Consider the following 26550-nt stretch of genomic DNA (forward strand, 5'->3'; position numbering starts at 1 on the left):
TTACTTGCCCTTGGCCTTATGGTGGCTCTCAGTCTTCTTGGGCAGCAGCACAGCCTGGATGTTGGGCAGGACGCCGCCCTGGGCGATGGTCACTTTACCCAGCAGCTTGTTAAGCTCCTCGTCGTTGCGGATGGCCAGCTGCAAGTGGCGGGGGATGATGCGGGTCTTCTTGTTGTCGCGGGCCGCGTTGCCCGCCAGCTCCAGGATCTCGGCCGTCAGGTACTCGAGCACGGCGGCCAGGTAGACGGGGGCACCGGCCCCGACCCTCTCGGCGTAGTTGCCCTTGCGGAGCAGACGGTGCACGCGGCCCACTGGGAACTGCAGACCGGCCCGGGACGAGCGGGACTTGGCCTTGGCGCGAGCCTTTCCACCCTGCTTTCCGCGGCCTGACATAATTACAAGCTCAGCACACACTCTGATATGGAAAAAAAAAAAAGTAGATCCAGTTAGTCTACTCTTACCATTTTATAGCCCAAGCAGGATTCAAAGAAAAACCTTCTGATTGGCCTAGACATCGCCCCACACAGACCAATAGGAGAGCGGAATTAGAATCCTAGTATTTGCATATTGGAGTGACGAAACCTCAAATTCTATCCAATTACAGATTAGCAGAATTCGAGCCTTCATTTGCATATTCCCCTCATAAGTATAACGGTACCGACAACCAGTCAACATTTCTCTGCTGGGGCGCAAGAGAGATTTTACTCTAACAATGCCTGAGCCTGCCAAATCCGCTCCGGCCCCCAAGAAGGGCTCCAAGAAGGCCGTCACCAAAGCCCAAAAGAAGGACGGCAAGAAGCGCAAGCGGAGCCGCAAGGAGAGCTACTCCATCTACGTGTACAAGGTGCTGAAGCAAGTCCACCCCGACACGGGCATCTCGTCCAAGGCCATGGGCATCATGAACTCGTTCGTCAACGACATCTTCGAGCGCATCGCCGGCGAGGCTTCCCGCCTGGCGCACTACAACAAGCGCTCCACCATCACCTCCCGGGAGATCCAGACGGCCGTGCGCCTGCTGCTGCCCGGGGAGCTGGCCAAGCACGCCGTGTCCGAGGGCACCAAGGCCGTCACCAAGTACACCAGCTCCAAGTAAACTGATCGTCAGACTTCTGGCACCCTGAAACCAAAGGCTCTTTTCAGAGCCACCCACATATTCCCGAAAGGGCTATTGTGCACTTCCACTTTCTTCCCTTTCTATTAGCTTGTATCTACCATCGTGCTTGCTACATACCATTTAAAAGACTGCCTACCTTGCTCGCTTATGCCTCCAAATGCACAGCTTCTCTGCCTCAGTCTTATTCCTCAAAAGGAAATTCAATACTAGCTCTCTGAATTTGCAGCATCGCTTAGAACGGCGTTTGGAAGACAGAAAATGCCTTTTTAAGTTAAAAGCTTTGTTGCGTGCTAGCCTCAACCCTCCCTGCCTGAATACGGATACAAGTACCATCCTCTAAACTTTGCCACTTATGTTGTATTGCATTTTGCCACTTCGTTCTCTATACATGGTAAGCGCTCAATAACCAATTATCAATCAATGTTAACCACTCTACACTGGAAGCTCGTTATGGGCAGGGAATGGATCTGTTTTCCATTCCCGAAAAGGGAAGGCGGGAGAAGCAGTGTGGCTTACTGGAAAGAGTACGAGCTTGGGAGTCTGGTCATGGGTTTTAATTCCACCTCCGCTACTTGCCTGCTGTGTGACCTTGGGCAAATCACTTATCTGTGCCTCATTTGGAAAATGGTAATTGAGCCCCACCTTGTAGCTCCCCCGGTGCTTAGCACATAGTAAGCCCTTAATGCCATCATTCTTGGTTACGGGGTAGCCGATTTTTCCAATGTACCTATAGTAAAGCTAAGTTCTTAAAAACGACTTAGGTTTATAAGCATTTCCGTTAACCTCATGCACCCCCTTGCACCTGCTTTAGAAATCTTTTAAAAGTTTCAGCTCTTTAAGTGACATTGTGGGCGGCCCTGAAAAGGGCCTTTTGGTACTGGGGGCAACCAGAACAGTCTAGCCGCCAAAACCATAGAGGGTCCTGCCCTGGCGCTTTAGGGCGTAGACCACATCCATAGCGGTGACGGTCTTTCTCTTGGCGTGCTCCGTGTAAGTGACAGCGTCCCGGATCACGTTCTCCAAGAAAACTTTGAGCACCCCGCGGGTCTCCTCGTAGATCAGCCCGGAGATGCGCTTGACACCGCCACGCCGAGCTAGGCGGCGAATAGCGGGCTTGGTAATGCCCTGGATGTTATCACGCAACACCTTCCTGTGCCGTTTGGCACCTCCCTTACCAAGGCCCTTGCCACCCTTACCGCGACCAGACATCGTAACCCACTAACTGCAACCTCAAAGGATGAAGTCCCTTCCCTAAACATTCACTTATATTAGCCCTCACCCGACCTGACTGAAAACTTATAGAAAGAGGCGGGAAACCTGATGCTCTCGAGTCTCCTCCCCCAGGGAGGAAGGTTGCTCTCAAGATCTGAGGTTGATGAGGGATGGAGGGGGACAAGGGAAAAAGAAAATGTGGTAAGGGGAGAAAAAGACGACGGAGAATGGCATTTTTATTTCTTCTTCATTTTTATAATTGCACGTTGTTATTTCTCTGATCTTTTCGAAAATGGACGTCACCATCATCAATCGTATTTATTGAGCGCTTACTGTGTGCAGAGCACTGTACTAAGCGCTTGGGAAGTACAAATTGGCAACATATAGAGACAGTCCCTACCCAACAGTGGGCTCACAGTCTAAAAGGGGGAGACAAAACCAAACATACTAACAAAGTAAAATAAATAGAATAGATATGTACAAGTAAAATAAATCAATCAATAAATAGAGTAATAAATATGTACAAACATATATGCATATATGCAGGTGCTGTGGGGAAGGGAAGGAGGTAAGATGGGGGGATGGAGAGGGGGACGAGGGGGAGAGGAAGGAAGGGGCTCAGGCTGGGAAGGCCTCCTGGAGGAGGTGAGCTCTCAGTAGGGCCTTGAAGGGAGGAAGAGAGCGAGCTTGGCGGATGGGCAGAGGGAGGGCAGAGGACGTGAGGCTGAAGGATGAATTGAAACACGTTCCCGAGGACCCAAACAATAATGGGTCCTCAATGGCTAAATGGTAAAACCTCCAGGAGATGGGAAACGTATGACACCTCTTCAGCCCCATGTGTCTGACCCTCTGCTACAGGTTATTTTCCCCGTACCACAGAATCCCCACAGGTTCTTTTCCTTCCGTAACCCTAAACTCCAGAGATGGAAGCCCCATGGAGAAGCAGCGTTGCCTGGAGGAGAGAACAAGGGCCTGAGTTCTAATCCCAGCTATGCTATATGTCTGCCTTGTGAACTTGGGAAAATCACTTAACTTCCCTGGGCCTCAGATACCTCATCTGTAATGTGGGGATTAAAGCTGTGAGCCCATTGTGAGCATCATCTGAGCCCCTGATGGTCTTGTATTTACCCCAGTTCTTAGTACTGTGCCTGGCATATAATAAGTGCCTAAAAATACTATATATACATAGTATATATAAAAAGCCTGCAGTTGCTATTATGCCCGAGAACCAAGGAAGCCAATTTCCAATCAATCAATGGTATTTAGCAAGTGCTTACTGTGTGCAGAGCACTGTACTAAGAACTTGGGAAAGTACACTATAGCAGAGTTGGTAGACATGTTCCCTGCCTACAGTGAATTTACTATCTAGATGGAGAAAAAGATATTAAGTACATATCGAGAAGGTGTATGACCTAGTGGAGAGAGCACAGGTCTGGGAATCAGAAGGATTCACTTAAAGAGTTAGGAAAGAAATGGCATTTGGAAGAGATGGGGCAAAAAATGGAAGGAGCTGTGGGATCAAGGGAGGATTTTTTAAAATAGGGAAGAGAAGCATGTTTGAAAGCAGCCAGAAATTTCCAGTTCTTAACTTCCCCCTTACAGATACAATCCTGAGCCTTGATCAATCATATTTGTTGAACGCTTATTGTGTGCAGAGCACTGTTCCAAGCACTTGGGAGAGTACAATATAATAGAGTTGGTAGACTGCTCATAAGGAGTTTGAATTCGGTAATGGGTGAAGACCGCTGTGAGAAAGAAAGGTGAGATGGAGAGAAAGGTAGAGGTTCAAACTAACAATTTTCATTAGGAACTGTACCTCTGCGACCCTGTTGGAAAAAAGCTGTGCTTTTAGTGTGGCAAGCAGAGGAAAGAAGTAAAGAGGTGAAAAGATGAAAGCGAGGCCTTCAATAGGGGCCTGATTTTAAATACTCTTTTGCCACCCTGTGTCGATGTGCTTCATAGCCGGGGTAGAAACAACATCATCAGGTTGGACACACTTTCTCTAACCCAAATATCGTGTAAGAACTCTTACCTCTGCTCTTTTTTATGTATTAAATGGTATGTGTTAAACGCTTAATATATTCCAGGCACTGCACTAAGAGCTGGGGTAGACACAAGATCAAACGCCAGTGTTGAGCATTTATTCATTCATTTAAACCTATTTATTGAGTGTGTTCTCTCGGCCACAACTGATAACCCGATCTCAAATTGAGCACAATGGTCTGGAGATTGAGGGGGATTGAATATATGCAAATTTCCTGAGTAAAGTTTCCTTCTGATTGTAAATTTAATTTAATTAATTAATTTGTTAATAAGGAACTAACACAGAACGTTGTCACTTTGTTGACACATCTGTACCACCCTCCTGAGTGAGCACGGTTATTCTTTCTGTCACTGTCATTTTAAATGATTTCTATGCGTGTGTTCTGTTTCCTTTTCAGGGAGATAAGTTGATTCTTGACACATATTAAACACCAAGTGAATGTAAAGCATTAGCACTAAAGTGTGAAAGTTCAATAGAAGCAGGCGATGATCATTTATTTATTAAGCAAACACAGCTTAATTATGCAGCAAACACTGTGCTAAGTGCTCGGTTGGGGAGGGGGAGGAATAGAAAACAATCAGTTGACGTACACTCCCTGTCCCCATGGTGATCACTGCCTAAGGAGGGGGTATTTTAAGAAGCAAGTCATAAGTTCCTTGATTTCAAAAGTTTTCAATCTAACATGGGAGCAGAACACACAGAAATTATTTATGAAGAGTGGAAGCAGAAGGAATAAATGGAAGTATTAAAGATGGTTTGATTGATTGATGGATGTTCAATAGGGTATTAAGTAGTCATGTTAGTTCCACATACAGCTGATGAACCTTTTAACTGCAGTTTAAATTAAATCATTGAACTGGTCACATGAGTGGTTTTGAATAGGTGTGAGTGTCATATTTTAGTGGAATTTGGTGTGTTCAGTAGGTCCTAAGAGATACCCAGCTCTAGTGTCCCCATTTTATGCATGCAGCAAATGAGAAAGATTAAGTGATTTACCGTGTCACACAGCAGCCTGGGCTGATATTTTTATCCCAGTTCTTTTGACTCCCAGTCTCTTCATTTTTCCACAAATCCTTGTGACTTCACTGTGGTTTTTTTTATAGTGTACTTCCTGTGTGTAGTACATTGTGCTAAAAGTTGGTAAAAGTATAATAGGAAGAGAAACTCCCCTGAATGATAATGATGATATAGAACAGTGCATGGCACATAGTAAGCAATTAACAAATAACATAATTATTATTACCATTTTTAAGTACCAAGAACTCTGCTTGATGTAGGGTAATTTTGGCAGAAACAGCCCCTATCCCATGTTCCCAATCTAAGAGGAGTGGAGACAGATATCATATCCCCATTTTACAGATGAGGAAACTGAGGCACAGTGAGCAAAGTGACTTGTCCATGGTCAATCCCCAGGTATATGGTGGAGCTGGGATTAGAATTCAGGACCTCAGGCTCCCAGGTCTGTGCTCTTTCCACTGTATCAAACACAATTTTAATCATGGGTGAGATACCAATTAAGCAAGTAGAATACAGTCCCTGCCCCTCAAGGGCCTCACACTTTTGGCCTAGGACAGAACAGGCATCAAATCCCCATTTTACAGAACTGGAAACAAGCATGGAAGTTGGGACTTGCTCAAGATCACAAAGAAAGCAACATTTAGAGCTAGGATTAGAACCCAAGTCTTCTGTCTTCTAGGCCCAAGCTCTTTACATCAGTCCTCACGGTTGCTATTATCGCACGTTAAAATAAAATGACTGCCCTTTTGCCAAATAATGCCGAGGACTGAGATTTGGCTGAACCTTCAGGATTTGCCTTCTGAAAGCTCATTTTACATTGGTTATAATGATGTTGTCCCTAAATCAAAAGCTGTTGGGGCTTTTACCCTCACTTTTTTAATAATAATAATGACATTTATTAAGCACTATGTGCAAAGCACTGTTCTAAGCACTGGGGAAGTTACAAGGTGATAAAGTTGTCCCACAGGGGGCTCACAATCTTAATCCTCATTTTACAGTTGAGGGAACTGAGGCACAGAGAAGTGACTTGCCCAAAGTCACACAGCTGACAATTGGCAGAGCAGGATTCGAACCCACGGCCTGACTCCAAAGCCCGTGCTCTTTCCACTGAGCCACACTGCTTCTCTTTTTACAAACTTCTCTTCCATTTTGAGATCCCCCTCGACTATGAAACATTTCAGGTGTTGAGATGCTCACTGGCAAGGAGCCTATTAACTCGACTTTCAGCGTGGCTCGGTGGAAAGAGCCCGGGCTTTGGAGTCACAGGTCATGGGTTCAAATCTCAGCTCTGCCAATTGCCAGCTGTGTGAATTTGGGAAGTCACTTCTCTGGGCCTCAGTTCCCTCATCTGGAAAATGGGGATTAAGACTGTGAGCCCCCCGTGGGACAACCTGATCATCATGTAACCTCCCCAGCGCTTAGAACAGTGCTTTGCACATGTGCTTAATGCTATCACTATTATTATTATAAAGTCTTTTAGTGTTTTTCTTTACCTTTCTGAATTTAGAAGGGAATGCAAATAGCCAATATGTCACCAACTCTTTTAACTGAAAGTGTGGGTGGCTCTTAAAAGAGCCTTTGTTTTCAGATTGTTTCTCTGCCACTCCGGGTGAGGCTTATTTGCCCTTGGCCTTGTGGTGGCTCTCGGTCTTCTTGGGCAGCAGCACGGCCTGGATGTTGGGCAGGACGCCGCCCTGAGCGATGGTCACCTTGCCCAGCAGCTTGTTGAGCTCCTCGTCGTTACGGATGGCCAGCTGCAGGTGGCGGGGGATGATGCGGGTCTTCTTGTTGTCGCGGGCCGCGTTGCCCGCCAGCTCCAGGATCTCGGCCGTCAGGTATTCGAGCACGGCGGCCAGGTAGACGGGGGCACCGGCCCCGACCCTCTCGGCATAGTTGCCCTTGCGGAGCAGACGGTGCACGCGCCCCACTGGGAACTGCAGACCTGCTCGGGACGAGCGGGACTTAGCCTTGGCGCGAACTTTGCCTCCCTGCTTTCCACGACCCGACATGACCGAAGAAGGTAAACTAACGTTTAAACGAAACGATACGAACTGGAGAGTATTTATACACTTTGCAGCGATTAAGTAAGAAGCCAGTTGGTTGTTCAGGATGGTCTGTGCCCTACAAGCCAATAGGATTAAAGGATTGGGAAACCCTTACTTGCATTGACGTAACCGCATTTTCTCCAATCAGATCGAGGAGATAGAAAACCTGTTTTGCATATGCCCCCCTATAAGTAGCTTTAGCAGGCCGCGAAGCGGCACAATTTCTTTGGTTGAGGAGCTCGTCGTTCGCCATGCCTGATCCAGCCAAGTCCGCCCCTGCGCCCAAGAAGGGCTCGAAGAAGGCTGTGACTAAGTCGCAGAAGAAAGATGGTAAGAAGCGCAAGCGGAGCCGCAAGGAGAGCTACTCCATCTACGTGTACAAGGTGCTGAAGCAGGTCCACCCCGACACGGGCATCTCGTCCAAGGCCATGGGTATCATGAACTCGTTCGTCAACGACATCTTCGAGCGCATCGCCGGCGAGGCTTCCCGCCTGGCGCACTACAACAAGCGCTCCACCATCACTTCCCGGGAGATCCAGACGGCCGTGCGCCTGCTGCTGCCCGGGGAGCTGGCCAAGCACGCCGTGTCCGAGGGCACCAAGGCCGTCACCAAGTACACCAGTTCCAAGTAAATTGATCGTCAGACTTCTGGCACCTTAAAACCAAAGGCTCTTTTCAGAGCCACCCACATCTTCTCAAAAGGGCTATAATGCACACCCTCCATCCTGCATGACACCTAGTATGCGTTTAAAAAGTACCCTTTTTAAATAAATGAACATGCTTTGCTCATGCCACCAGGCGCCTTAGCGATACCTGCTCTCCCAGAATCTATTCCAACGCTTAATACAGCGTTTGGAAGGTATCAACGGCTTTGTTATGCTAGCGTTCCCGCCTTCCCTACCCGAATACGAATACAAGAACCATCCTAAAGACAGCTCCTAGTAAACAGGGAAGGTTTCTGCTAACTGTTTTGTATTGTACTCTCCGAACACTTCCAGAAGCAGAGTGGAAAAAACCACAATTCTGGGTCAGAAGACCTGGGTTCTAATTCTGCTCCACCAAATGTCTGTGTGACCTTGGATAAGTCACCTAACTTCTCTGCCTGTTAACCCATCTGTAATAGAGGAATTAAATCCTACTCCCTCCTACTTAGACTGAGCCCCATGTGAGATAGGCATGGCTTAGTGGGAAAAGCACGGACTTGGGAGTCAGGTCGTGGGTTCTAATCCCGAGTCCACCACTTGTCAGCTGTGTGACTTTGGGCAAGTCACTTCAACTTCTCTGCCTCAGTTACCTCATCTGGAAAATGGAGATTAGGACCATGAGCCCCACGTGGGACAACCTGATAACCTTGTATTTTCCCCAGTACTTGGCACATAGTCAGCGCTTAATACCATGATTATTATAGGCTGCCCAACTTGGTTGTCTTGTATCTAACGTTACCACTCAGCAAGAACAGTGCCCGTAGTGAAATGCTTAACTAGTACAATTATCGTTCTGACTTGTAAAGACGTCTCCCATAGTTTCCAGACATTGCATTAACGTCCCACCAAAAGATGGCCCTCGACCCCACAGTTGTCGTTGTCACCTCTAACGTTAATAACGATGGCGTTTACTAAGCGCTTACTATGTGCAAAGCACTGCACTAAGAGCTGGGGAGGTTACAAGGTGATCAGGTTGTCCCTTGGGGGGGTGGCTCACAGCCTTAATCCCCATTTTACAGATGCGATAACTGAGGCCCAGAGAATAATAATAGCATTTATTAAGCGCTTACTATGTACAAAGCACTGTTCTAAGCGCTGGGGAGGCTACAAGGTGATCAGGTGTCCCATGTGGGGCTGTCTTAATCCCCATTTTACAGATGAGGTAACAGGCACAGAAGTGACTTGCCCAAAGTCACACAGCTGATAAGCGGCAGAGCCGGGATTTGAACCCATGACCTGACTCCAAAGCCCAGGCTCTTTTCCACTGAGCCACGCTACTTCTCTTATAATTGTCTATTAATGACCATTACGGTCTTCGTTATAGCCTACTATAACAACGATGGTATTTGTCAAACCAAATTGCCTGCCCAGTCACACAACTGACAATTGGTGGAGTCGGGATTTGAACCCATGACCTGACTCCAAAGCTAAACTAAGCCATTGCGGAACGCATAGATCTAATAGTTATGTTGACCTCAGAAATTTACCGGGAGTGCTACCATTGCACTTTCTCTACTTACTATTTTTCTCTATTAAGAGGACAGCGTACGCTCTTTAAATGAGAATGTGGTTGGCCCTGAAAAGGGCCTTTTGGTGGGGAGAAGTAAGTGTGGCGCTTTAACCACCGAAGCCGTAGAGAGTACGGCCCTGGCGTTTGAGAGCGTAGACGACATCCATGGCGGTAACAGTCTTGCGCTTGGCGTGCTCTGTGTAAGTGACGGCGTCCCGGATCACGTTCTCCAAGAATACCTTGAGCACCCCTCGAGTCTCTTCGTAGATCAAGCCGGAGATGCGCTTCACGCCGCCGCGCCGAGCCAAGCGGCGAATAGCGGGCTTGGTAATGCCCTGGATGTTGTCTCTTAGCACCTTACGGTGGCGTTTGGCACCTCCTTTGCCCAAGCCCTTACCTCCCTTGCCGCGACCAGACATATTTGCGAGACGATGAGACCACGAAACAGTCATACACCCTCACCGGCAGCACGGGTTTATATAGCCCTGAGTCGGACCGGATTGAAAACTGAAAGGGCGCGGGCGGGTTTCTAATTTATGCTCCCGTGGTCACGTGGGATTGAATTGTGCTGGAGAGAGGGCCAGAAAAGGAGTTCGACCAAAGGGAGGAGGGAAAATGAGTCCAGTTGAAGTGTACAGGAACCCCCCCGACAGATTACTCTTGCCATTATATTTCACAGCTCCCTCAAAGAAGAAATAGTCCCTTTCCTACTTAATTTGTAGATATTTCTGAGAAAACTAATAAAACAGCCCCAGCAATGTGGCCTGTTGGAAAATGCACGGGACTGGAAGTCAGTTGGGTGGATAGTTTGGTTTTTGTTAAGCACTTATTATGTGCTAGGCACTGTTCTAAGCCCTGGGGTAAATACAAGGTGACCAAGTTGGACATAGTCCATATCCCACTTGGGGCTCACAATTTTAATTCCCATATTACAGATGTATAGTGAGCCCACTGTTGGGTAAGGACTGTCTCTATATGTTGCCAACTTGTACTTCCCAAGCGCTTAGTACAGTGCTCTGCACACAGTAAGCACTCAATAAATATGACTGATTGATTGATGTAGAAACAGGCCCAGAGAGTGAAGTGACTTGCCCAAGGTCTCAGCAGACAAATGGTAGAGCTGGAATTAGAACCCAGGTCCTCTTGACTCTCAGGCCTAAGCTTTAACCACTGGACAATGCTTAATGCTGGCTTTATTTCCAAGCTGCCCCTTGCCAGAAAGTATTCATCTGTTTACCCCTCTTTTCTCTTCCAGATTCCAGGAACTGGAAGGCAGTGTCCATGTTCTTCCATTTGCCTGCAATGTAACCTTGGGCAAGTCACATAACTTCTCCGTGCTTAGCTTTCCCTACCTTTAAAAATGGGAATATGGTACCTTTTCTCCCACTAAATTGTATACTCCCAGAGGACAAGAAACATGTCTGCCAATTATTTAATGCTGTATTCTCCAAGCGCTTATTATATACAGCTTACTGCACAAAGTAAGTGATCAGTAAATGCCTTCAAATGATTAATTGATTCTCCCTGTTCCAGACTGTGGGACAGGGCCTGTATCTGATCTGCTTATATTGTATTTATCTCAGCACCTAGTGCAGTGTTTGGGACATGGTAAACACTTTCTTTAATGGCATGTTTTAAGCATGTACTATGTTCTAGGCACTATACTAAGTGCCAGGTAGATTGACGTTAATCAGGTTGGACATAGTCCCTGTCTGCATAGAGCTCACAATCTTAATCTCAATTTTACAGATGAGGGAATTGAGGCATAGAGAAGTGATGCGATCAGCCCAAGGTCACTCATCAGGCAAGTGGAGGAGCTAGGATGAGAACCTAGATTCCCCTGACACCCAAGCGTGGCCAAGCATGGGCTCTATCCACTAGGCCATTCTGTTTCTCACTAATACCCACTTAACTTCTCTGTGCCTCAGTTCCCTCATCAGTAAAATGGGGATTAAGATTGTAAGCCCCACGTGGGACAACTTGATCACCTTGTATCCTCCCCACCGCTTAGAACAGTGCTTTGCACATTGTAAGCGCTTAACAAATGCGATCATTATTATTATTATTACCACAGTTATTATTATTGTCAGTGCAGCAGCCACTTTCTTTTCATCAGTAATAGAAAGAAAGCCACGTTCTGCTTGCCTTTCAAGCAAGTCATGTAAGCGCTTAGTACGGTGCTTTGCACAGAGTAAGCACTCAGTAAATACAATTGACTGACTTTCAGACCATCATCAAACCTTTAACAATTCTCAATCATTGTCCTGCTTTGCAATTAATATCCAGTAGAGGGAGCCATTCCCCAGAATAAAAGGAGCAGTCACTGCCGCCAGCTATTAACTATAACGGTATTTGGTAAGCGTTTACTATGTGCCAGGCACTATACTGAGCACTCCAAGCATTATCCAGCAATATTCTTAAACAATTAATCACTTAATCATTGATATTTACTGAGCGCCTACTGAATGCAAGGGAATTGCACGTTCTCTGCCTTCAAATAGCGCACAGTCTATAGATTTGCTACTGACGAGGAGATCGTAACATCTGGTTCGAGTTTCACATTGGGATTATTTTATGCAGTTGCTGATTGCCCATGAAAATAATAATAATAATGACAATTGTATTTGTTAAGCGCTTACTATAATAATAATAATAATAATGATAATAATGGTATTTATTAAGCTCTTACTATGTGCCAAGCCCTGTTCTAAGTGCTGGGAGGGATACAAGGTAATCAGGCTGTCCCACGTGGGGCTCAGTCTTAATCCCCATTTTACTGATGAGGGAACTGAGGCACAGAGAAGTTAAGTGACCTGCCCAAGGTCACACAGCAGAGAAGTGGCGGAGCTGGGATTAGAATCCATCTCCTCTGACTCCCAAGCCCCTACTCTTTCCAGTAAGCCATGCTGCTTCTCTAAATCCAATATTATAGTCTCTGGCCATTCAAGGGACACGTACCCTGCTTTTACAGATAACGAATCGAGGCAAAGAGAAATTAAGTGACTTGTTCTGGTATTTATTAAGCACTGACTATGTGCCAGGCACTGTAAAAGCAGCGTGGCTCAGTGGAAAGAGCATGGGCTTTGGAGTCAGAGGTCATGGGTTCGAATCCCGGCTCTGCTGTGTGACCTTGGGTAAGTGACTTAACTTCTCTGAGCCTGTTACCTCATCTGTAAAATGCGGATTACTACTGTGAGCCTCACGTGGGACAACCTAATCACCTTTATCCCCCCAGCGTTTAGAACAGTGCTTTGCACATAGTAAGTGCTTAACAAATGCCATCATCAAAAAGCCCTTTTGATTGGGGAAGCAGCGTGGCTCAGTGGAAAGAGCCCGGGTTTGGGAGTCAGAGGTCATGGGTTCTAATCCCGGCTCCACCCCTTATTAGTTGTGTGATTTTGGGCAAGTCACTTAACTTCTCTGTGTCTCAATTACCTCATCTGTAAACTGGGGATTAAGACTATGAGCCCCACAGGGGACAACCTGATCACCTTGTATCCTCCCCAGCGCTTAGAACGGTGCTTTGCACATAGTAAGTGCTTAACAAATACCATTATTATTATAACATACAAGATCATCAGGTTGGACAAAGTCCCTGTCCAACTTGGAACTCGTAACATTAATCCCCATTTTATGGATGAGGCATCTGAGGCACAGAGAAGTCAAGTGAATTGCCCAACGTAACCTAGCAGTAAATTGTGGAACTGGGAATAAAATCTAGGTCTCTCGTATGCAACTAATCAATCCATAGTATTTATTGAGCGCATGCTGTGCACAGGGCGCTGTACTAAGAGCTTGTGCCACATGTCTGCTGTGTGACCTTGGGCAAGTCACTTAACTTCTCTGAGCCTCAGTTACCTCATCTGTAAAAGGGGGATGAAGACGTACTTCCCAAGCACTTAGTATAGTGCTCTGCACACAGTAAGGGCTCAATAAATACGATTGATTGATTGATTGATTGAAGACTGTGAGCCCCACGTGGGTCAACCTGATTACCTTATATTTTCCCCAACGCTGAGAACAGTGCTTGGCACATAGTAAGTGCTTAACAAATACCATCATCATCATCATCTTGGAGAGGGTGATATTATTTTCCCAACGTGTCGTCTCAAAAATCCACTCTGATACTGATTGCACCCTAACAAATTTCGTTTATCCATACCATAGCTATACGTCGCAGTTTTAGATCTGTTCAAAGGGCATTTTGGAAACTTTCCACGTCAGACTGGAGGCAGTGGCTTGCAGTTTTAGATCGGTTCAAAGGGCATTTTGGAAACAGTTTTTCTGTATCCATCTCGGCGCTCCCCGAGGTATCAACTCACCCAAATCCCTACACACACACACAAACATACACACAAACACACACACACACACACTTTCCACGTCGGACTGGAGGCAGTGGATTGTCTTAAATGCGATGGAAATTCGGGAAGCAGCTGTAATAAATTCACTGAAGATGTTTCTCTGCCCTATCCTTTTCAAACTAGCACTACCGTTCCCGCAGCATGACGGTGGCTTGAGTTTTCCAGATACTTTTTATGGTGTTTGTCAAGGAGTGCACATAGTAAACTCTCAATAAGTACCAATGAAGCAGCGTGGCTTAATGGAAAGAGCACTGGCTTGGGAGTCAGAGGGCATAGGTTCTAATCCCGGCTCTGCCACTTGTCAGCTGTGTGACTTTGAGCAAGTCACTTTACTTCTCTGGGCCTCAGTTACCTCATCTATTAAATGGGGATTAAGCACTTAACATTTGCCCCACGTGGGACAAGCTGATTACCTTTTATCTATCCCAGCGCTTAGAACAGTGCTTTGCACTTAGTATGTGCTTAACAAATATCGTCATCATCATCACTGATGCTAAGTGCTGCGATAGATACTAGATGATCAGATCCCAACTGGGGCTCACAATCTAAATAAGAGGGAGACTAGGTATTGAATCCCCATTTTACAGTTGAGGGAACAGCAGCGTAGAGAACTTAAGTGGCTTGGTCGAGGTCACCCACCAGACAAGTGGTGGAGCTAGGATTCATTCATTCATTCAATCGTATTTATTGAGCGCTTACTATGTGCAGAGCACTGTACTAAGCGCTTGGGAAGTACAAGTTGGCAATATATAGAGACGGTCCCTACCCAACAACAGGCTCACAGTCTAGAAGGGGGAGACAAACAACAAAAAGCATGTTGACAGGTGTCAAGTCATCAGAATAAATAGAAATAAAGCTAGATGCACATCATTGACAAAATTAATAGAATAGTAAACATGTACAAGGATTAGAACTCGGGTCTTCTGACTTCCAGGCCCAGTTTATTTCCACCGGGTCATGCTGCTTTTCAAAGTTGTCCCAACTTTTCCCTTCACCCTGCCAGACGTTCATTACACAAGTGGAAACCGACTGCTTCAATCCACAATTTAGCGCTAAGGTTTGTCCTGGGCTTTCTCTTGCAGAATAGGTGTTGATGAGCTTCCCCTCTTTTCCCTTCCCTCCGGCATTCACACCTTGCTTCTTTCCCTTTCTTGCCTTGTTTCTTCCCACGTAGCCATTTACACCTCTCTTTCACAACCTGAATGTCCTCTTATGGAGATTCATTCATTCAGTCGTATTTATTGAGCGCCTACCGTATGCAGAGCACTGTACTTAGCGCTTGGGAAAGTACAATACAATAAGCAGACACATTCCTGGTCCAAAACGCGCTTACAGTTTAGAGTGGGGAGTCAGACACCCACGCAAATAAATCAACTCCAGATGTGTACATACATGCTGTGGGGTTGGGAGCAGGGGGGAAAAAAGGGAGCAAGTTATGGCGACGCAGAAGGGAGTGGGAGAAGAAGAAAGGGAAGGTCTCTTAAATCGTAGGCCTTCTTCCAAGGGCCAGAATCTTATGTTGGGGAGGGTTTCTTACTATTTTCACATATTATAATAACTATAATAATAATTGCGGTATTTGTTAAGTGCTTACTATGTGCCAACCACTGTTCTAAGCGCTGGGATAGACACAAGATGATTGAGTTGCCCCACGAGGGGCTCACAGTCTTTTACAGATTTTACAGATGAGGTAATTGAGGTACAGAGAAGTTAAGTGACTTGCCCAAGGACACAAAACACACAAGTGGTGGAGTCGGGATTAGAAGCCGCGTCCTCTGACTCCCAAACCCGTGCTTGCCACTAAACCATGCTACTTCTCATTCTTTTAGGGATGATGGAGTCATCGGTTTCCACCTCCCATTAATAATTGTGGTATTTGTTAAGCACATACTGTATGTCCAGCACTAAGGTAATATAATAACTGGGGCATTTGTTAAGCACTTACTATATGGCAAACTCTGAATCAAAACCTAGGAAATAAACAGGATAATCAGGTCAGACAAAGTCCATCCCCCACATGGGGCTCATAGTCTGAGAGGGAAAGAAGGTTTTTACAGATGAAGAATCTGAGACAGAAAAGTAAATCAATCAATCAGTCAATCAATCAATGGTATTTGTTGAGCATTTACTTTATGCAGAGCACCGTACTAAGCACTTGGGAGAATACAATACAACAGAATTAGCAGCCAGGTTCTCTGCTAATAACGAGTTTATAATCTAGACTTAAAGTGACCTGATTAAATCTCATAGCAGCCCAGTGCCAGAGCCGGAATGAGAATGCAGCTCTCTTGACTTTCAGGCCTGTATTTTTTCCACTAGGCCAAGGTGGTTTTCACTAACACCACTCTTCCTGCCTAGTGCTCTTTCCACTCTAGGCTGGCACATGGAGGGCTCCAATCAATCAATAAATCAATCAATGGTATTTATTGAGCACTAACTGTAGTACATGGGCTTTTCTGGATGTTTTTGACCGGTTTCCATGTCTTTGCTGGCTATAAGCATCAAGAAACATCCTTTTCAGTGAAGCAAGCAATAGCGTTTATTTTGTGCATGTCACTGTTCTAAATACTTTGGAGAGTGCAAAGGTTTGATAGTCTCCAGTCTCTCCTTCCCAAGATTATTTTACAGTGATGACTAGATAAATGCTCTAAAATATTGTTTTCTGCACATCTCTCCTCTCTTAAAAAATCTTCAAGGCTTGACTATTACTCCACACATCAAGCTGAAACTGTTGTCTTGAAGGGCACTCCACCGGCTTTCTCCCTCTTATTTATTCATTCACTTTACCCCCTTAGAGTGAAAGATCATTCTTTATTTTGTATGTAATAATAATAATGATGGTATTTGTTAAGTGCTTACTATGTGCCGAACACTGTTCTAAGAGCTGGGATAGATACAAAGTTATCAGGTTGTCCCACGTGGGGCTCACAGTCTTCATCCCCATTTGACAGATGAGGTAACTGAGGCCCAGAGAAGTTGTGACTTGCCCAAAGTCACACAGCAGACAAGTGGCAGAGCAGGGATTTGAACCCACGACCTCGGACTCCCAAGCCCGGGCTCTTTCCGCTAAGCCACACTGCTTCTCTAGTATATAATTTCGAACTTCCCCATATAACATATACATTGCATCCAGTGGTTGCACAATAAATCATCCTTTTCTTCCTCTTAGTTTTTCCTCTTTTTCCTCCTCTTCCTCCTTTTATTACTACTATCATTACTACTAGTAGTACTGTTACTACGAAAACTACTAGTACTACTACTACTATTACAATTATACAGCTCCCACTCTTCATTCTTCCCAAGCTAAACTTCTTACTGGGCCTCATTTTTTATTCTTCCACTTTTTGACATTCCTCTTCCCCCTTCCTGGAAATCCCTCATCTTTCAAATCTGTCAGACCAATTAATCCACTTATCTATCATGCTTATTGAACACTTACTGTATGCAGAGCACTCTACTAAGAGCTTGGTACAATACAGTGGCTTAGTGGAAAGAGTCAGAGGTTGTGAGTTCTAATCTCACTCCTCCACTTGTCAACTGTGTGACTTTGGGCAAGTCACTGAGCTTCACTATGCCTCAGTTACCTCATCTGTAAAATGGGGATTAAGAGTGCGAGCCCCACATGGGACGACCTGATAACCTTGCACCTACCCAAGCGTTTAGAACAGTGCTTGGCACATAGTAAGTACTGAACAAATACCACTATTATTATTATTATTATATTTTTATTATAATACAACAGACTTGGTAGATGTGTTCCCTGGACACAAGAAACTTACAGTCTAGAGTAGGAGATAGATATTAATATAAATAAATAAATTATGGTTGTGTACATTAGTACTGTGGGGCTGAGGGAGAAGTGATAATAGGGTACAAATCTAAGTGCAGACCACAAATCTCAAATAATCAAAGTTTGACTAATTTCATCTCCTCCAGAAAGTTTTCCCCAATCAAAGTTACTTCTCCCCAGTCACATGTTAGTATCTTTTTTATTTCCTCAGGCAGTAAGCCCTCACAACTACTGGTGGCAAAATTGTATGCATCGTTTTATATAGTCTACGGTACATACTCAGTATTATACTAAAAAGCTTTAATTAATTCATATAGTCACCTTCCCATCTCTTCCTCCTCCTCGTTCTAAATAATTGTGTTTCTATTTCCCCATCAGATAGTCAACTCCTTGAGGACAGAGAGGTTGCCTTCTACCTCCAAATGTTTACTACACTACTCTTCACACTGTAGGCTCTCAGGAAATACTATTGATCGATTGGCTGGATAATTGGTTGATTGGGGATGGTGTCATTTCTCCAACATGGATTCAAAGACCTAGTTCAGTTCCTCCTCTAGACTGTAAGCTCGCTGTGGGCAGGAAATGTGACTGTCTATTGCTATAATGCACTCACCCAAGCGCTCAGTACAATGCTGTGCACACAGTAAACGCTCAATAAATATGATTGACTGACTGACTGAACTGACTGACTGGCTGAACTGACTGGGCTGTAAGCTGGTTGTGGCCAGGGAAAATCTGTCCACCGACTCTATAATATTGCACTCTCCCAAGCCCTTAGTTAGTGCTCTGCACACATGATTGATTCATTCAATCTTACTTATTAAGGGCTCACTGTGTGCAGAGCACTGTTCTAAGCGCTTGGGAGGGTACAATATAACAATAAACAGATACATTCCCTGGCAATAACAAGGTTACATTGATTAAAAGGACTGACCTTCCCCCATTACCAGGAACTGAGCAGACTCAATAATATTCCTATCATCCCGGGATTCTTCTGGGGCCAAGCTTGGGGATCCAGACTGGAGTCTAAACCCCCCAGTGACCCCATATCTCTAAATTATAAGAGTTTAAGCAACAGCACAGCTTTCCTCTCCGCAGCTGAAGCGATCCAGGAGCCTGTGTTATTTACCCCATGGAAACACAAGTTTGCCCCGAAAATCTCGAGGGCCAGATCTGGTTTTCTGTTCAGAGCAGAAGCCAAGGACCCAGAGAAACAGCCCCAAAGGATCAGAAGGCCGCGGGTCTAAAGGTTAATTAGCAATTTACATGAAAAACGGAAAGATTTGGTCCTCTCGCCTGAAGATCGTCATTCGGAGAGGGGATTCTTAGGAGTTTTCGACCGATTGTTGGTTGTTTTGTGAATCACCAAGAGGAGGCCTGAAACCAAAGGGCTCTACCTTAGCTGCTACATATTAAAAGGTGGAATCTCTTCGGTGGATTTTTCTATATTTTCTCGTTTTTGAGCTCTAACAAACACAGATGGAGATTCGAGCGGGTTATCCTCGGCCGGCAGCGAGGCGGGCTGGACAGCGCACCAATCACAGCGCGGCTCCGCCCTATAAATACACCCCGCAGAGGGGTCGGCTGCGCATTTGGGATTGCTTCTTTGTTTTTTTCGGATTTACTTAGTCTTCCAGCATTAGACTTTCCCGCCATGGCCGAAACGGCTCCCACCGCCCCGGCCCCCGCTGAGAAGACTCCGACCAAGAAGAAGGCGAAGAAGCCTGCGGGCGGGGCGCGGCGCAAGGCTGCGGGGCCCTCGGTGTCCGAGCTGATCACCCAGGCCGTGGCGGTGTCTAAGGAGCGCAATGGGGTGTCTTTGGCCGCCCTGAAAAAAGCTCTAGCCGCAGCCGGCTACGACGTGGAGAAGAACAACAGCCGCATCAAGCTGGGGCTCAAGAGTCTGGTCGCCAAAGGCACCTTGGTGCAGACCAAAGGCACCGGAGCCTCGGGCTCTTTTAAGATCAACAAGAAGGCGGCCGGCTCCGAAGGCAAGGCCAAGCCGAAAGCCAAGAAATCGGCTGCCGCCACCAAGCCCCAGAAATCGGCCAGCGCCGCCAGGAAGCCCAAGAAGCCGGTGGCTTCAGGGGCTAAAAAGAGCGTGAAGAAGACCCCGAAGAAAGCCAAGAAACCTGCGGCAGCGGCCGCCAAGAAGGCGACTAAAAGTCCGAGAAAAACCCAAACTGTGAAGCCCAAGAAGGCAACCAAGAGCCCCGCCAAAGCGAAGGCGGTGAAGCCCAAAGCGGCCAAGCCCAAGGCCGCGAGATCCAAATCTGCCAAACCCAAGAAGGCGACGGCTTCCAAGAAGAAGTAGAAAGGTCCATCAAGAACTTTCTCTTGAACACCAAAGGCTCTTTTCAGAGCCACCCAAAAATCTCGGAAAAGGAGCCGATGATACTGATCCATTGCCAATCAGCTTCGGTAGCGCCGAACAATTCAAATTTGGGGAATAGGGCCCGCGAATAGAGAATTTAGCAGGGTGTAACAGGAGTAAGATGGGTTTTGGGGATGGGAAATGATGGGTAGTTATAACGCTCTGTGGCTTCGTGAGGAGTAGAAATGCAGGAATTCCCCATCCCACATGAAAGGCAGATACAAAGAGTAGAGAACCAGTGTGGCTCAGTGGAAAGAGCACGGGCTTGGGAGCCAGAGGTCATGGGTTCTGATCCCGGCTCTCCCACTTGTCAGCTGTGTGAATTTGGGCAAGTAACTTAACTTCTCTGGGCCTCAGTTACTTCATCTGTAAAATGGGGATTAAGTCCCACGTGGGACAACCTGATCACCTTGTAACCTCCCCAGCTCTTAGAACAGTGCTTTGCATATAGTAAGTGCTTAATAAATGCCATTATTATTATATTAAACTAACTTTAAGATAGGGGAAATAGCAGAGTATAGAAATCATAAGTGCTGTGGGGCTGGGGGAGTATAGTACAGTGTTTGCATACAGTAAGTGCTCAATAAATACTAATGATTTATTGACCTACTTTATCCAGTCTTTAACTGAATGGCCAATAGCGTTTAACAGATACCACAGTTAACAATTATTATAATTCATTGATTGAGGAAACTCTTTCTCCCCTGCATCACCAAAATAGGATGCCCACAAAACAGCAAAGGTTGTTTGTTCATACCCTAAATCATATCAGAATCACTCTCAACCATCCTCAGAAACAAATAGAAAGACACGTCAAAATGATCTCCCTGCCTCCTGTCTCTCTCCCCACACAAGCCCTTACTTCACTGAGCTACCAGGATCATTTTTTTACGAGGAGTTCAGTCCGTGTCTCCCTATTTCTCAAGAACCTCAAGTCGTTGAAAATCAATCAATCATACTTTTTTCGAGGGCTTACTATGTGCAGGGCATTGAACTAGGAGATTGGGAGAGTGCATATGCAGTGCCTGACATACAGTAAACGCTTAACAAATACCATTATTGTTACAATATAGCCAAGTTGGTAGACATGGCCCTTACCCACATGGAGTTTACAGACTAGAGGGAGGAGTTTAGAGACTAGTATCTTCACCTACATATCAAACAGAACTTCTTACTATTGGCTTTAAAACATTCAATCAGCTCGCCCCCTCCTTCCTTGCCTCGTTGATTTTCTACCATAACGCAGCCATCACACTAACGCCAAACTGCTTTACTGTACCTCGATCTCGACTATCTGGTCGCCAATCCCTTGTTCATGAAACTGGTCTGAAACTCCCTCCCCCTTCATATTCATATTCAGCAGACCCCCACTCTCCCCTCCTTCAAAGCCTGATTAAAATCGCATCTCCCTCAAGAGTGCTTCTCCCGCTAGGCTCTCATCACTTCTACTCTGTCTCCCTTCTGTGATGCTTATGCACTTTAATTGAGAAACTGCAAGGCTTAGTAGATAGACCAAGGCCCTGGGAGTCAGAAGGACCTGAGTTTGAAGCCTGGCTCCACCCCACGTCTGCTGTGCGACCTGGGGCAAGTCACTTCTCTTCTCTGTGCCTCGGTTACCTCATCTGTAAAATGGGGATTGAGTGGTGAGCCCCAGGGACTGTGTCCAACCTGATTAACTTACATCTATCCGTGGCTCAGTGGAAAGAGCACGGGCTTTGGAGTCAGAGGTCAAGGGTTCAAATTCTGGCTCTGGCAATTGTCAGCTGTGTGACTTTGGGCAAATCACTTAACTTCTCTGTGCCTCAGCTACCTCATCTGTAAAATGGGGATTAAGACTGTGAGCCCACCGTGAGACAACCTTATTACCTTGTAACTTCCCCAGCGCTTAGAACAGTGCTTTGCACATAGTAAACGCTTATTAAATGCCATCATTATTATCATTATCTATCCTAGTGCTTAGAACAGTGTGTGGCACATAGTAAGCACTTGAAAGGTACCATTATTATTATTATCTGTATCTTTAAGCACTTGATACTTTCACTCCACCTTCTCCCTACCAGCACTTAAGTACAGATCCATAATGAATTTTAAGGTCCATATCCCCAACTAGACTTTAAGGTCCTTATGGGTAGGGAACATGTCTCCCAACTCTGCTGTATCATAATCTCCCAAGTACTTAATGGAGTTCTCTGCACATGGTAAATATTACCTCCTTCCCTTCCCCACAGCACCTGTATATATGTATATATGGTTGTACATATTTATTACTCTATTTATTTATTTATTTATTTATTTTACTTGTACATTTCTATCCTACTTATTTTATTTTGTTGGTATGTTTGGTTCTGTTCTCTGTCTCCCCCTTTTAAACTGTGAGCCCACCGTTGGGTAGGGACTGTCTCTACGTGATGCCAATTCGTACTTCCCAAGCGCTTAGTACAGTGCTCTGCACATAGTAAGCGCTCAATAAATACGATTGATTGATTGATTGATTGATTCAGTAAATACCATAGATTAACTGATTAATTAGGTATACAGCTCTGCAGGGAGAATAAGGATAGGAGGGTTCTTAAAAGAGCCTTTGAGTTGTGCAATCAGAGGATTTGCCCTCGGAGAGACTCAAGTCCTCTCTCCTTGAATTTAACGGGAAAACTGGATGTCCTTGGGCATGATGGTGAACCTCTTGGCGTGGATGGTGCACAGGTTGGTGTCCCTGAACAGTCTCACCAGGTAGGCCTTGCTCACCTCCTGCAGGGTCATGACGACCGAGCTCTGGAAGTACAGGTCTGTCTTGAAGACCTTATGTTGCCAACTTGTATTTCCCAAGCGCTTAGTACAGTGCTCTGCACACAGTAAGAGCTCAATAAATATGATTGATTGATTGAAGGCCTGGGTGATCTCCCGCAGCAGCTGCTGCAAGGGCAGTTTGCAGATCAGCAGCTTGGTGGACTTCGCTGGACCTCCCTCAGAGTCACTGCCCGGTGGGGGTGGGTGGGGAGTAACACTAAGGCTTTTTCACTCCTCCAGCTATCTTTTCCCCCTGTGGAATTACATGCGGTTTCCTCGCTGTGGGCCGTACAAGAATCATACAGGCTTTAACAATTAAACTATTTCGTTGCTGCGTTTTTACATAGGGAAAGGATCTTGTCTAATGGACATGAGGCTATTCGAAATTTCCATCTAGTGAAGTGATTGGTTACTGTTTCAATAATAACATTACTATTGTTTATAAAATGTTATCCCTGTAGTACCTTAACGTCCTCCTTAGGCTCTCTTTATGAGGCACATTTTTCGTCCATTCATCATCTCTGCCCAGGAACCCAGGTGTGGCTGCCTCGGGTTTGCAAGTCTCAAAGAAGTCCACCCAATTTCCATTTATTATTCTCCGGTTTCTCTTCTATCTGTAGTTTTGTGAAGTCCACACTGGGTCAGTACGGCTACTGTTGTGTTGGCTGGATAAATGCTTTGTCCTGTGCCACCTTAAACTTTCTGGGGATTTTGCTGGGGATTTTCGGAATGTGTCTATTATATTGTTATGTTGCATTCTCCCAGCACACACCAAGCATTCAATAAATATGATTGACTGACTTACTGGATGTTTTATATGAGAAAAAAAGAAAACGCGAGCCTATGTTCATTCAGTCTAATGAATTAATTCCTATCGAGACACAAAATGAAAATCTGTGATTGGCAGACAATGTAGCGATCTAACTATCAGAAATACGGAGCCACGGAGAAGCAGCGTGGCTCAGTGGATAGAGCAAGGGCTTTGGAGTTCATGGGTTCAAATCCCGGCTCCGCCAATTGTCAGCTGTGTGACTTTGGGCAAGTCACTTCGCTTCTCTGGGCCTCAGTTACCTCATCTGCAAAATGGGGATGAAGACTGTGAGCCCCCCGTGGGACAACCTGATCACTTTGTAACCTCTCCAGCGCTTAGAACAATGCTTTGCACATCGAGCTTAATAAATGCCATTATTATTATTAAATACGACGTTAGGATTTTATACACTAGCGCTCTTTATTTATTAATTGAGTTACCGTTTGACTGTAAACTCGTTGTGGGCAGGGAATGTATTTGTTTATTGTTGCATTGCACTCTCCCCAGGGCTTAGTACAATACTCAACATAAGTAAACGCTCACCAAATTCCATTGACTGACTGACTGACCAATCAGAAGGAGGAATGTTGGCCAATAGAAAGTGGGAATCACAATCCCCTAATTTGCATATCGGCAACTGAACATTCTCCAATCAAAAGGACGAAGAGAGAAACCCTATATTTGCATTCACGCGCTATAAATATCGAGCGGTCGAAGAGTTACACATTCTTCCCTGACCAAGCTTAAGTGTAACGATGCCTGAACCATTGAAATCCGTTCCTCCGCCTAAGAAAGGCACAAAGAAAGCGGTGACCAAAGCGCAGAAAAAGGACGGCAAGAAGCGCAAGCAGAGCCGCAAGGAGAGCTATTCCATCTACGTGTACAAGGTGCTGAAGCAGGTCCACCCCGACACGGGCATCTCGTCCAAGGCCATGGGCATCATGAACTCGTTCGTCAACGACATCTTCGAGCGCATCGCCGGCGAGGCTTCCCGCCTGGCGCACTACAACAAGCGCTCCACCATCACGTCCCGGGAGGTCCAGACGGCCGTGTGCCTGCTGCTGCCCGGGGAGCTGGCCAAGCACGCCGTGTCCGAGGGCACCAAGGCCGTCACCAAGTACACCAGCTCCAAGTAAACTGGCAGTGAGGCTTCTCACTCAATCCAACGGCTCTTTTCAGAGCCATCCACACTTTCTCAGATAGGGCTATAATGCACCACTATTTTTACCCCCAGTATTAGCTTACATCTACCATCATGCGTAGCACCTAGTATGCTCTTGAGATGCTCGAGGAGTACCATTGAAGAAGAAAAAAATACGCGCCTTCCTTGCTTTGTCATTAGCTGCCTTAGATCGCTGCAAAAAATAGAAAATCCAAAAGCCTACTCTTCTTTAATCTACTCGCGCTTAATAGTGTTTGGAAAATATCCCAAGTGGAGACCAAGGCACAGTGGAAAAAGCATTCCTGGGAGCCAGAATGCCTGTGTGACATTGTGCTAGTCACTGACCCATTTCTCTGGGCCTGTTACCCCACCTGTATAAAAGGGATCAGGATTATACCTCCCTCCTTACTAACAATACTAGCTCTCATTTTACAAATGGGGATTCATCTTCTAGACTGTGAGCCGGTTGTTGGGTAGGAACCATCTCTGTGTTGCCAACTTTTACTTCCCAAGCGCTTAGTACAGTGCTCTGCATACAGTAAGCGCTCAAGAAATACGACAATGAATTCGTCTCCCAAAAACAGCTCTAAGGCTCTTCAACCTCTCGGTTTTTGATGATGGCATTTGTTAAGCGCTTACTATGTGCAAAGCACTGTTCTAAGCGCTGGGGAGGATACAAGGTTATCAGGTTGTTACATGTGGGGTTCAGTCTTCATCCCCATTTTACAGATAAGGTAACAGACTAAGAGAAGTTAAGTAACTTGCCCAGTCACACAACTGACAAGTGGCAGTTAAGACTTGAACCCATGACCTCTGACTCCCAAGCCCGAGCTTTTTCCACTGAGCCACACGGCTTCTCTGACAGGTGACAGAGCCGGGATTTGAAGCAGCGTGGCTCAGTGGAAAGAGCCCGGGCTTTGGAATCAGAGGCCATGGGTTCAAATCCCACCCCTGCCAATTGTCAGCTGTGTGACTTTGGGCAAGTCACTTAACTTCTCTGTGCCTCAGTTACCTCATCTGTAAAATGAGGATGAAGACTGTGAGCCCCCTTTGGGACAACCTGATCACCTTGTAACCTCCCCAGCGCTTAGAACAGTGCTTTGCACATAGTAAGCGCTTAATAAATATCATTATCATTCTCAACTGAAAAAAAGTGCCAATTGTGTTTCATAGATTATATGCTGTTTTCCCCCTTGCCGTTTTCCCCGAGTGCATGCTCTTCAACTGAGAATGTGGTTGGCCCTTAAAAGGGCCTTTTTTTCGTTATCAGCAGATGAAAACACGATTAGTTTTAACCACCAAAGCCATACAGAGTACGACCCTGGCGCTTGAGGGCATAAACCACATCCATGGCAGTAACGGTCTTCCTCTTGGCATGCTCCGTGTAGGTGACGGCATCGCGAATCACATTCTCCAGGAAAACCTTAAGCACCCCGCGGGTCTCCTCGTAGATCAGCCCGGAGATGCGCTTGACGCCACCACGACGGGCCAAGCGACGAATAGCGGGCTTAGTGATGCCCTGGATATTATCCCGCAAAACCTTCCTGTGCCTCTTAGCACCTCCTTTACCAAGTCCTTTCCCACCCTTACCACGTCCCGACATCTTCGCACCACTT

The 26550-nt window shown here is 45.8% G+C and overlaps 8 protein-coding genes across 9 annotated transcripts; 4 read left to right on the forward strand and 4 right to left on the reverse strand.

Annotated features, from left to right (window-relative positions):
• LOC119947047 (histone H2A type 1) lies at window positions 1–393 on the reverse strand. Its single transcript, XM_038768537.1, has one exon. The coding sequence runs from the start codon at window positions 391–393 to the stop codon at window positions 1–3; it is 393 nt and encodes a 130-aa protein (XP_038624465.1).
• Window positions 394–712: 319 nt separating this feature from the next.
• LOC119947050 (histone H2B type 2-E) lies at window positions 713–1093 on the forward strand. The gene has a single exon (XM_038768541.1). The coding sequence runs from the start codon at window positions 713–715 to the stop codon at window positions 1091–1093; it is 381 nt and encodes a 126-aa protein (XP_038624469.1).
• Window positions 1094–2011: 918 nt separating this feature from the next.
• Window positions 2012–2326, reverse strand: LOC119947051 (histone H4). Its single transcript, XM_038768542.1, has one exon. The coding sequence runs from the start codon at window positions 2321–2323 to the stop codon at window positions 2012–2014; it is 312 nt and encodes a 103-aa protein (XP_038624470.1). The 5' UTR covers window positions 2324–2326.
• Window positions 2327–6976: 4650 nt separating this feature from the next.
• LOC119947039 (histone H2A type 1-like) lies at window positions 6977–7408 on the reverse strand. Of its 2 annotated transcripts, XM_038768516.1 has the most exons (2): window positions 7316–7396; window positions 6977–7210 (listed from the first exon to the last, which is right to left on the reverse strand). In XM_038768516.1, exons 1-2 carry the CDS (start codon window positions 7394–7396, stop codon window positions 7004–7006), a joined length of 288 nt encoding a protein of 95 aa, XP_038624444.1. In that variant the 3' UTR covers window positions 6977–7003. The 2 variants fall into 2 exon arrangements, with proteins under 2 accessions (XP_038624444.1, XP_038624445.1); XM_038768517.1 differs by having other exon boundaries at window positions 6977–7408.
• A 275-nt stretch (window positions 7409–7683) lies between these two features.
• On the forward strand, window positions 7684–8064 carry LOC119947104 (histone H2B type 1-O-like). Its single transcript, XM_038768636.1, has one exon. It carries the CDS (start codon window positions 7684–7686, stop codon window positions 8062–8064), a length of 381 nt encoding a protein of 126 aa, XP_038624564.1.
• Window positions 8065–9738: 1674 nt separating this feature from the next.
• On the reverse strand, window positions 9739–26537 carry LOC119946953. The gene is made up of 7 exons (XM_038768433.1): window positions 26234–26537; window positions 24794–24909; window positions 24686–24736; window positions 24464–24558; window positions 23064–23148; window positions 22861–22964; window positions 9739–10066 (listed from the first exon to the last, which is right to left on the reverse strand). Exons 1-7 carry the CDS (start codon window positions 26535–26537, stop codon window positions 9754–9756), a joined length of 1068 nt encoding a protein of 355 aa, XP_038624361.1. The 3' UTR covers window positions 9739–9753.
• Window positions 19455–20114, forward strand: LOC119946890 (histone H1.4-like). The gene has a single exon (XM_038768369.1). The coding sequence runs from the start codon at window positions 19455–19457 to the stop codon at window positions 20112–20114; it is 660 nt and encodes a 219-aa protein (XP_038624297.1).
• LOC119946922 (histone H2B type 1-P-like) lies at window positions 24528–24908 on the forward strand. Its single transcript, XM_038768402.1, has one exon. The coding sequence runs from the start codon at window positions 24528–24530 to the stop codon at window positions 24906–24908; it is 381 nt and encodes a 126-aa protein (XP_038624330.1).
• Window positions 26538–26550: the final 13 nt, after the last annotated feature.

This window comes from Tachyglossus aculeatus, chromosome Y4, assembly GCF_015852505.1.
Source record: "Tachyglossus aculeatus isolate mTacAcu1 chromosome Y4, mTacAcu1.pri, whole genome shotgun sequence".
NCBI classification, from domain to species: domain Eukaryota; kingdom Metazoa; phylum Chordata; class Mammalia; order Monotremata; family Tachyglossidae; genus Tachyglossus; species Tachyglossus aculeatus.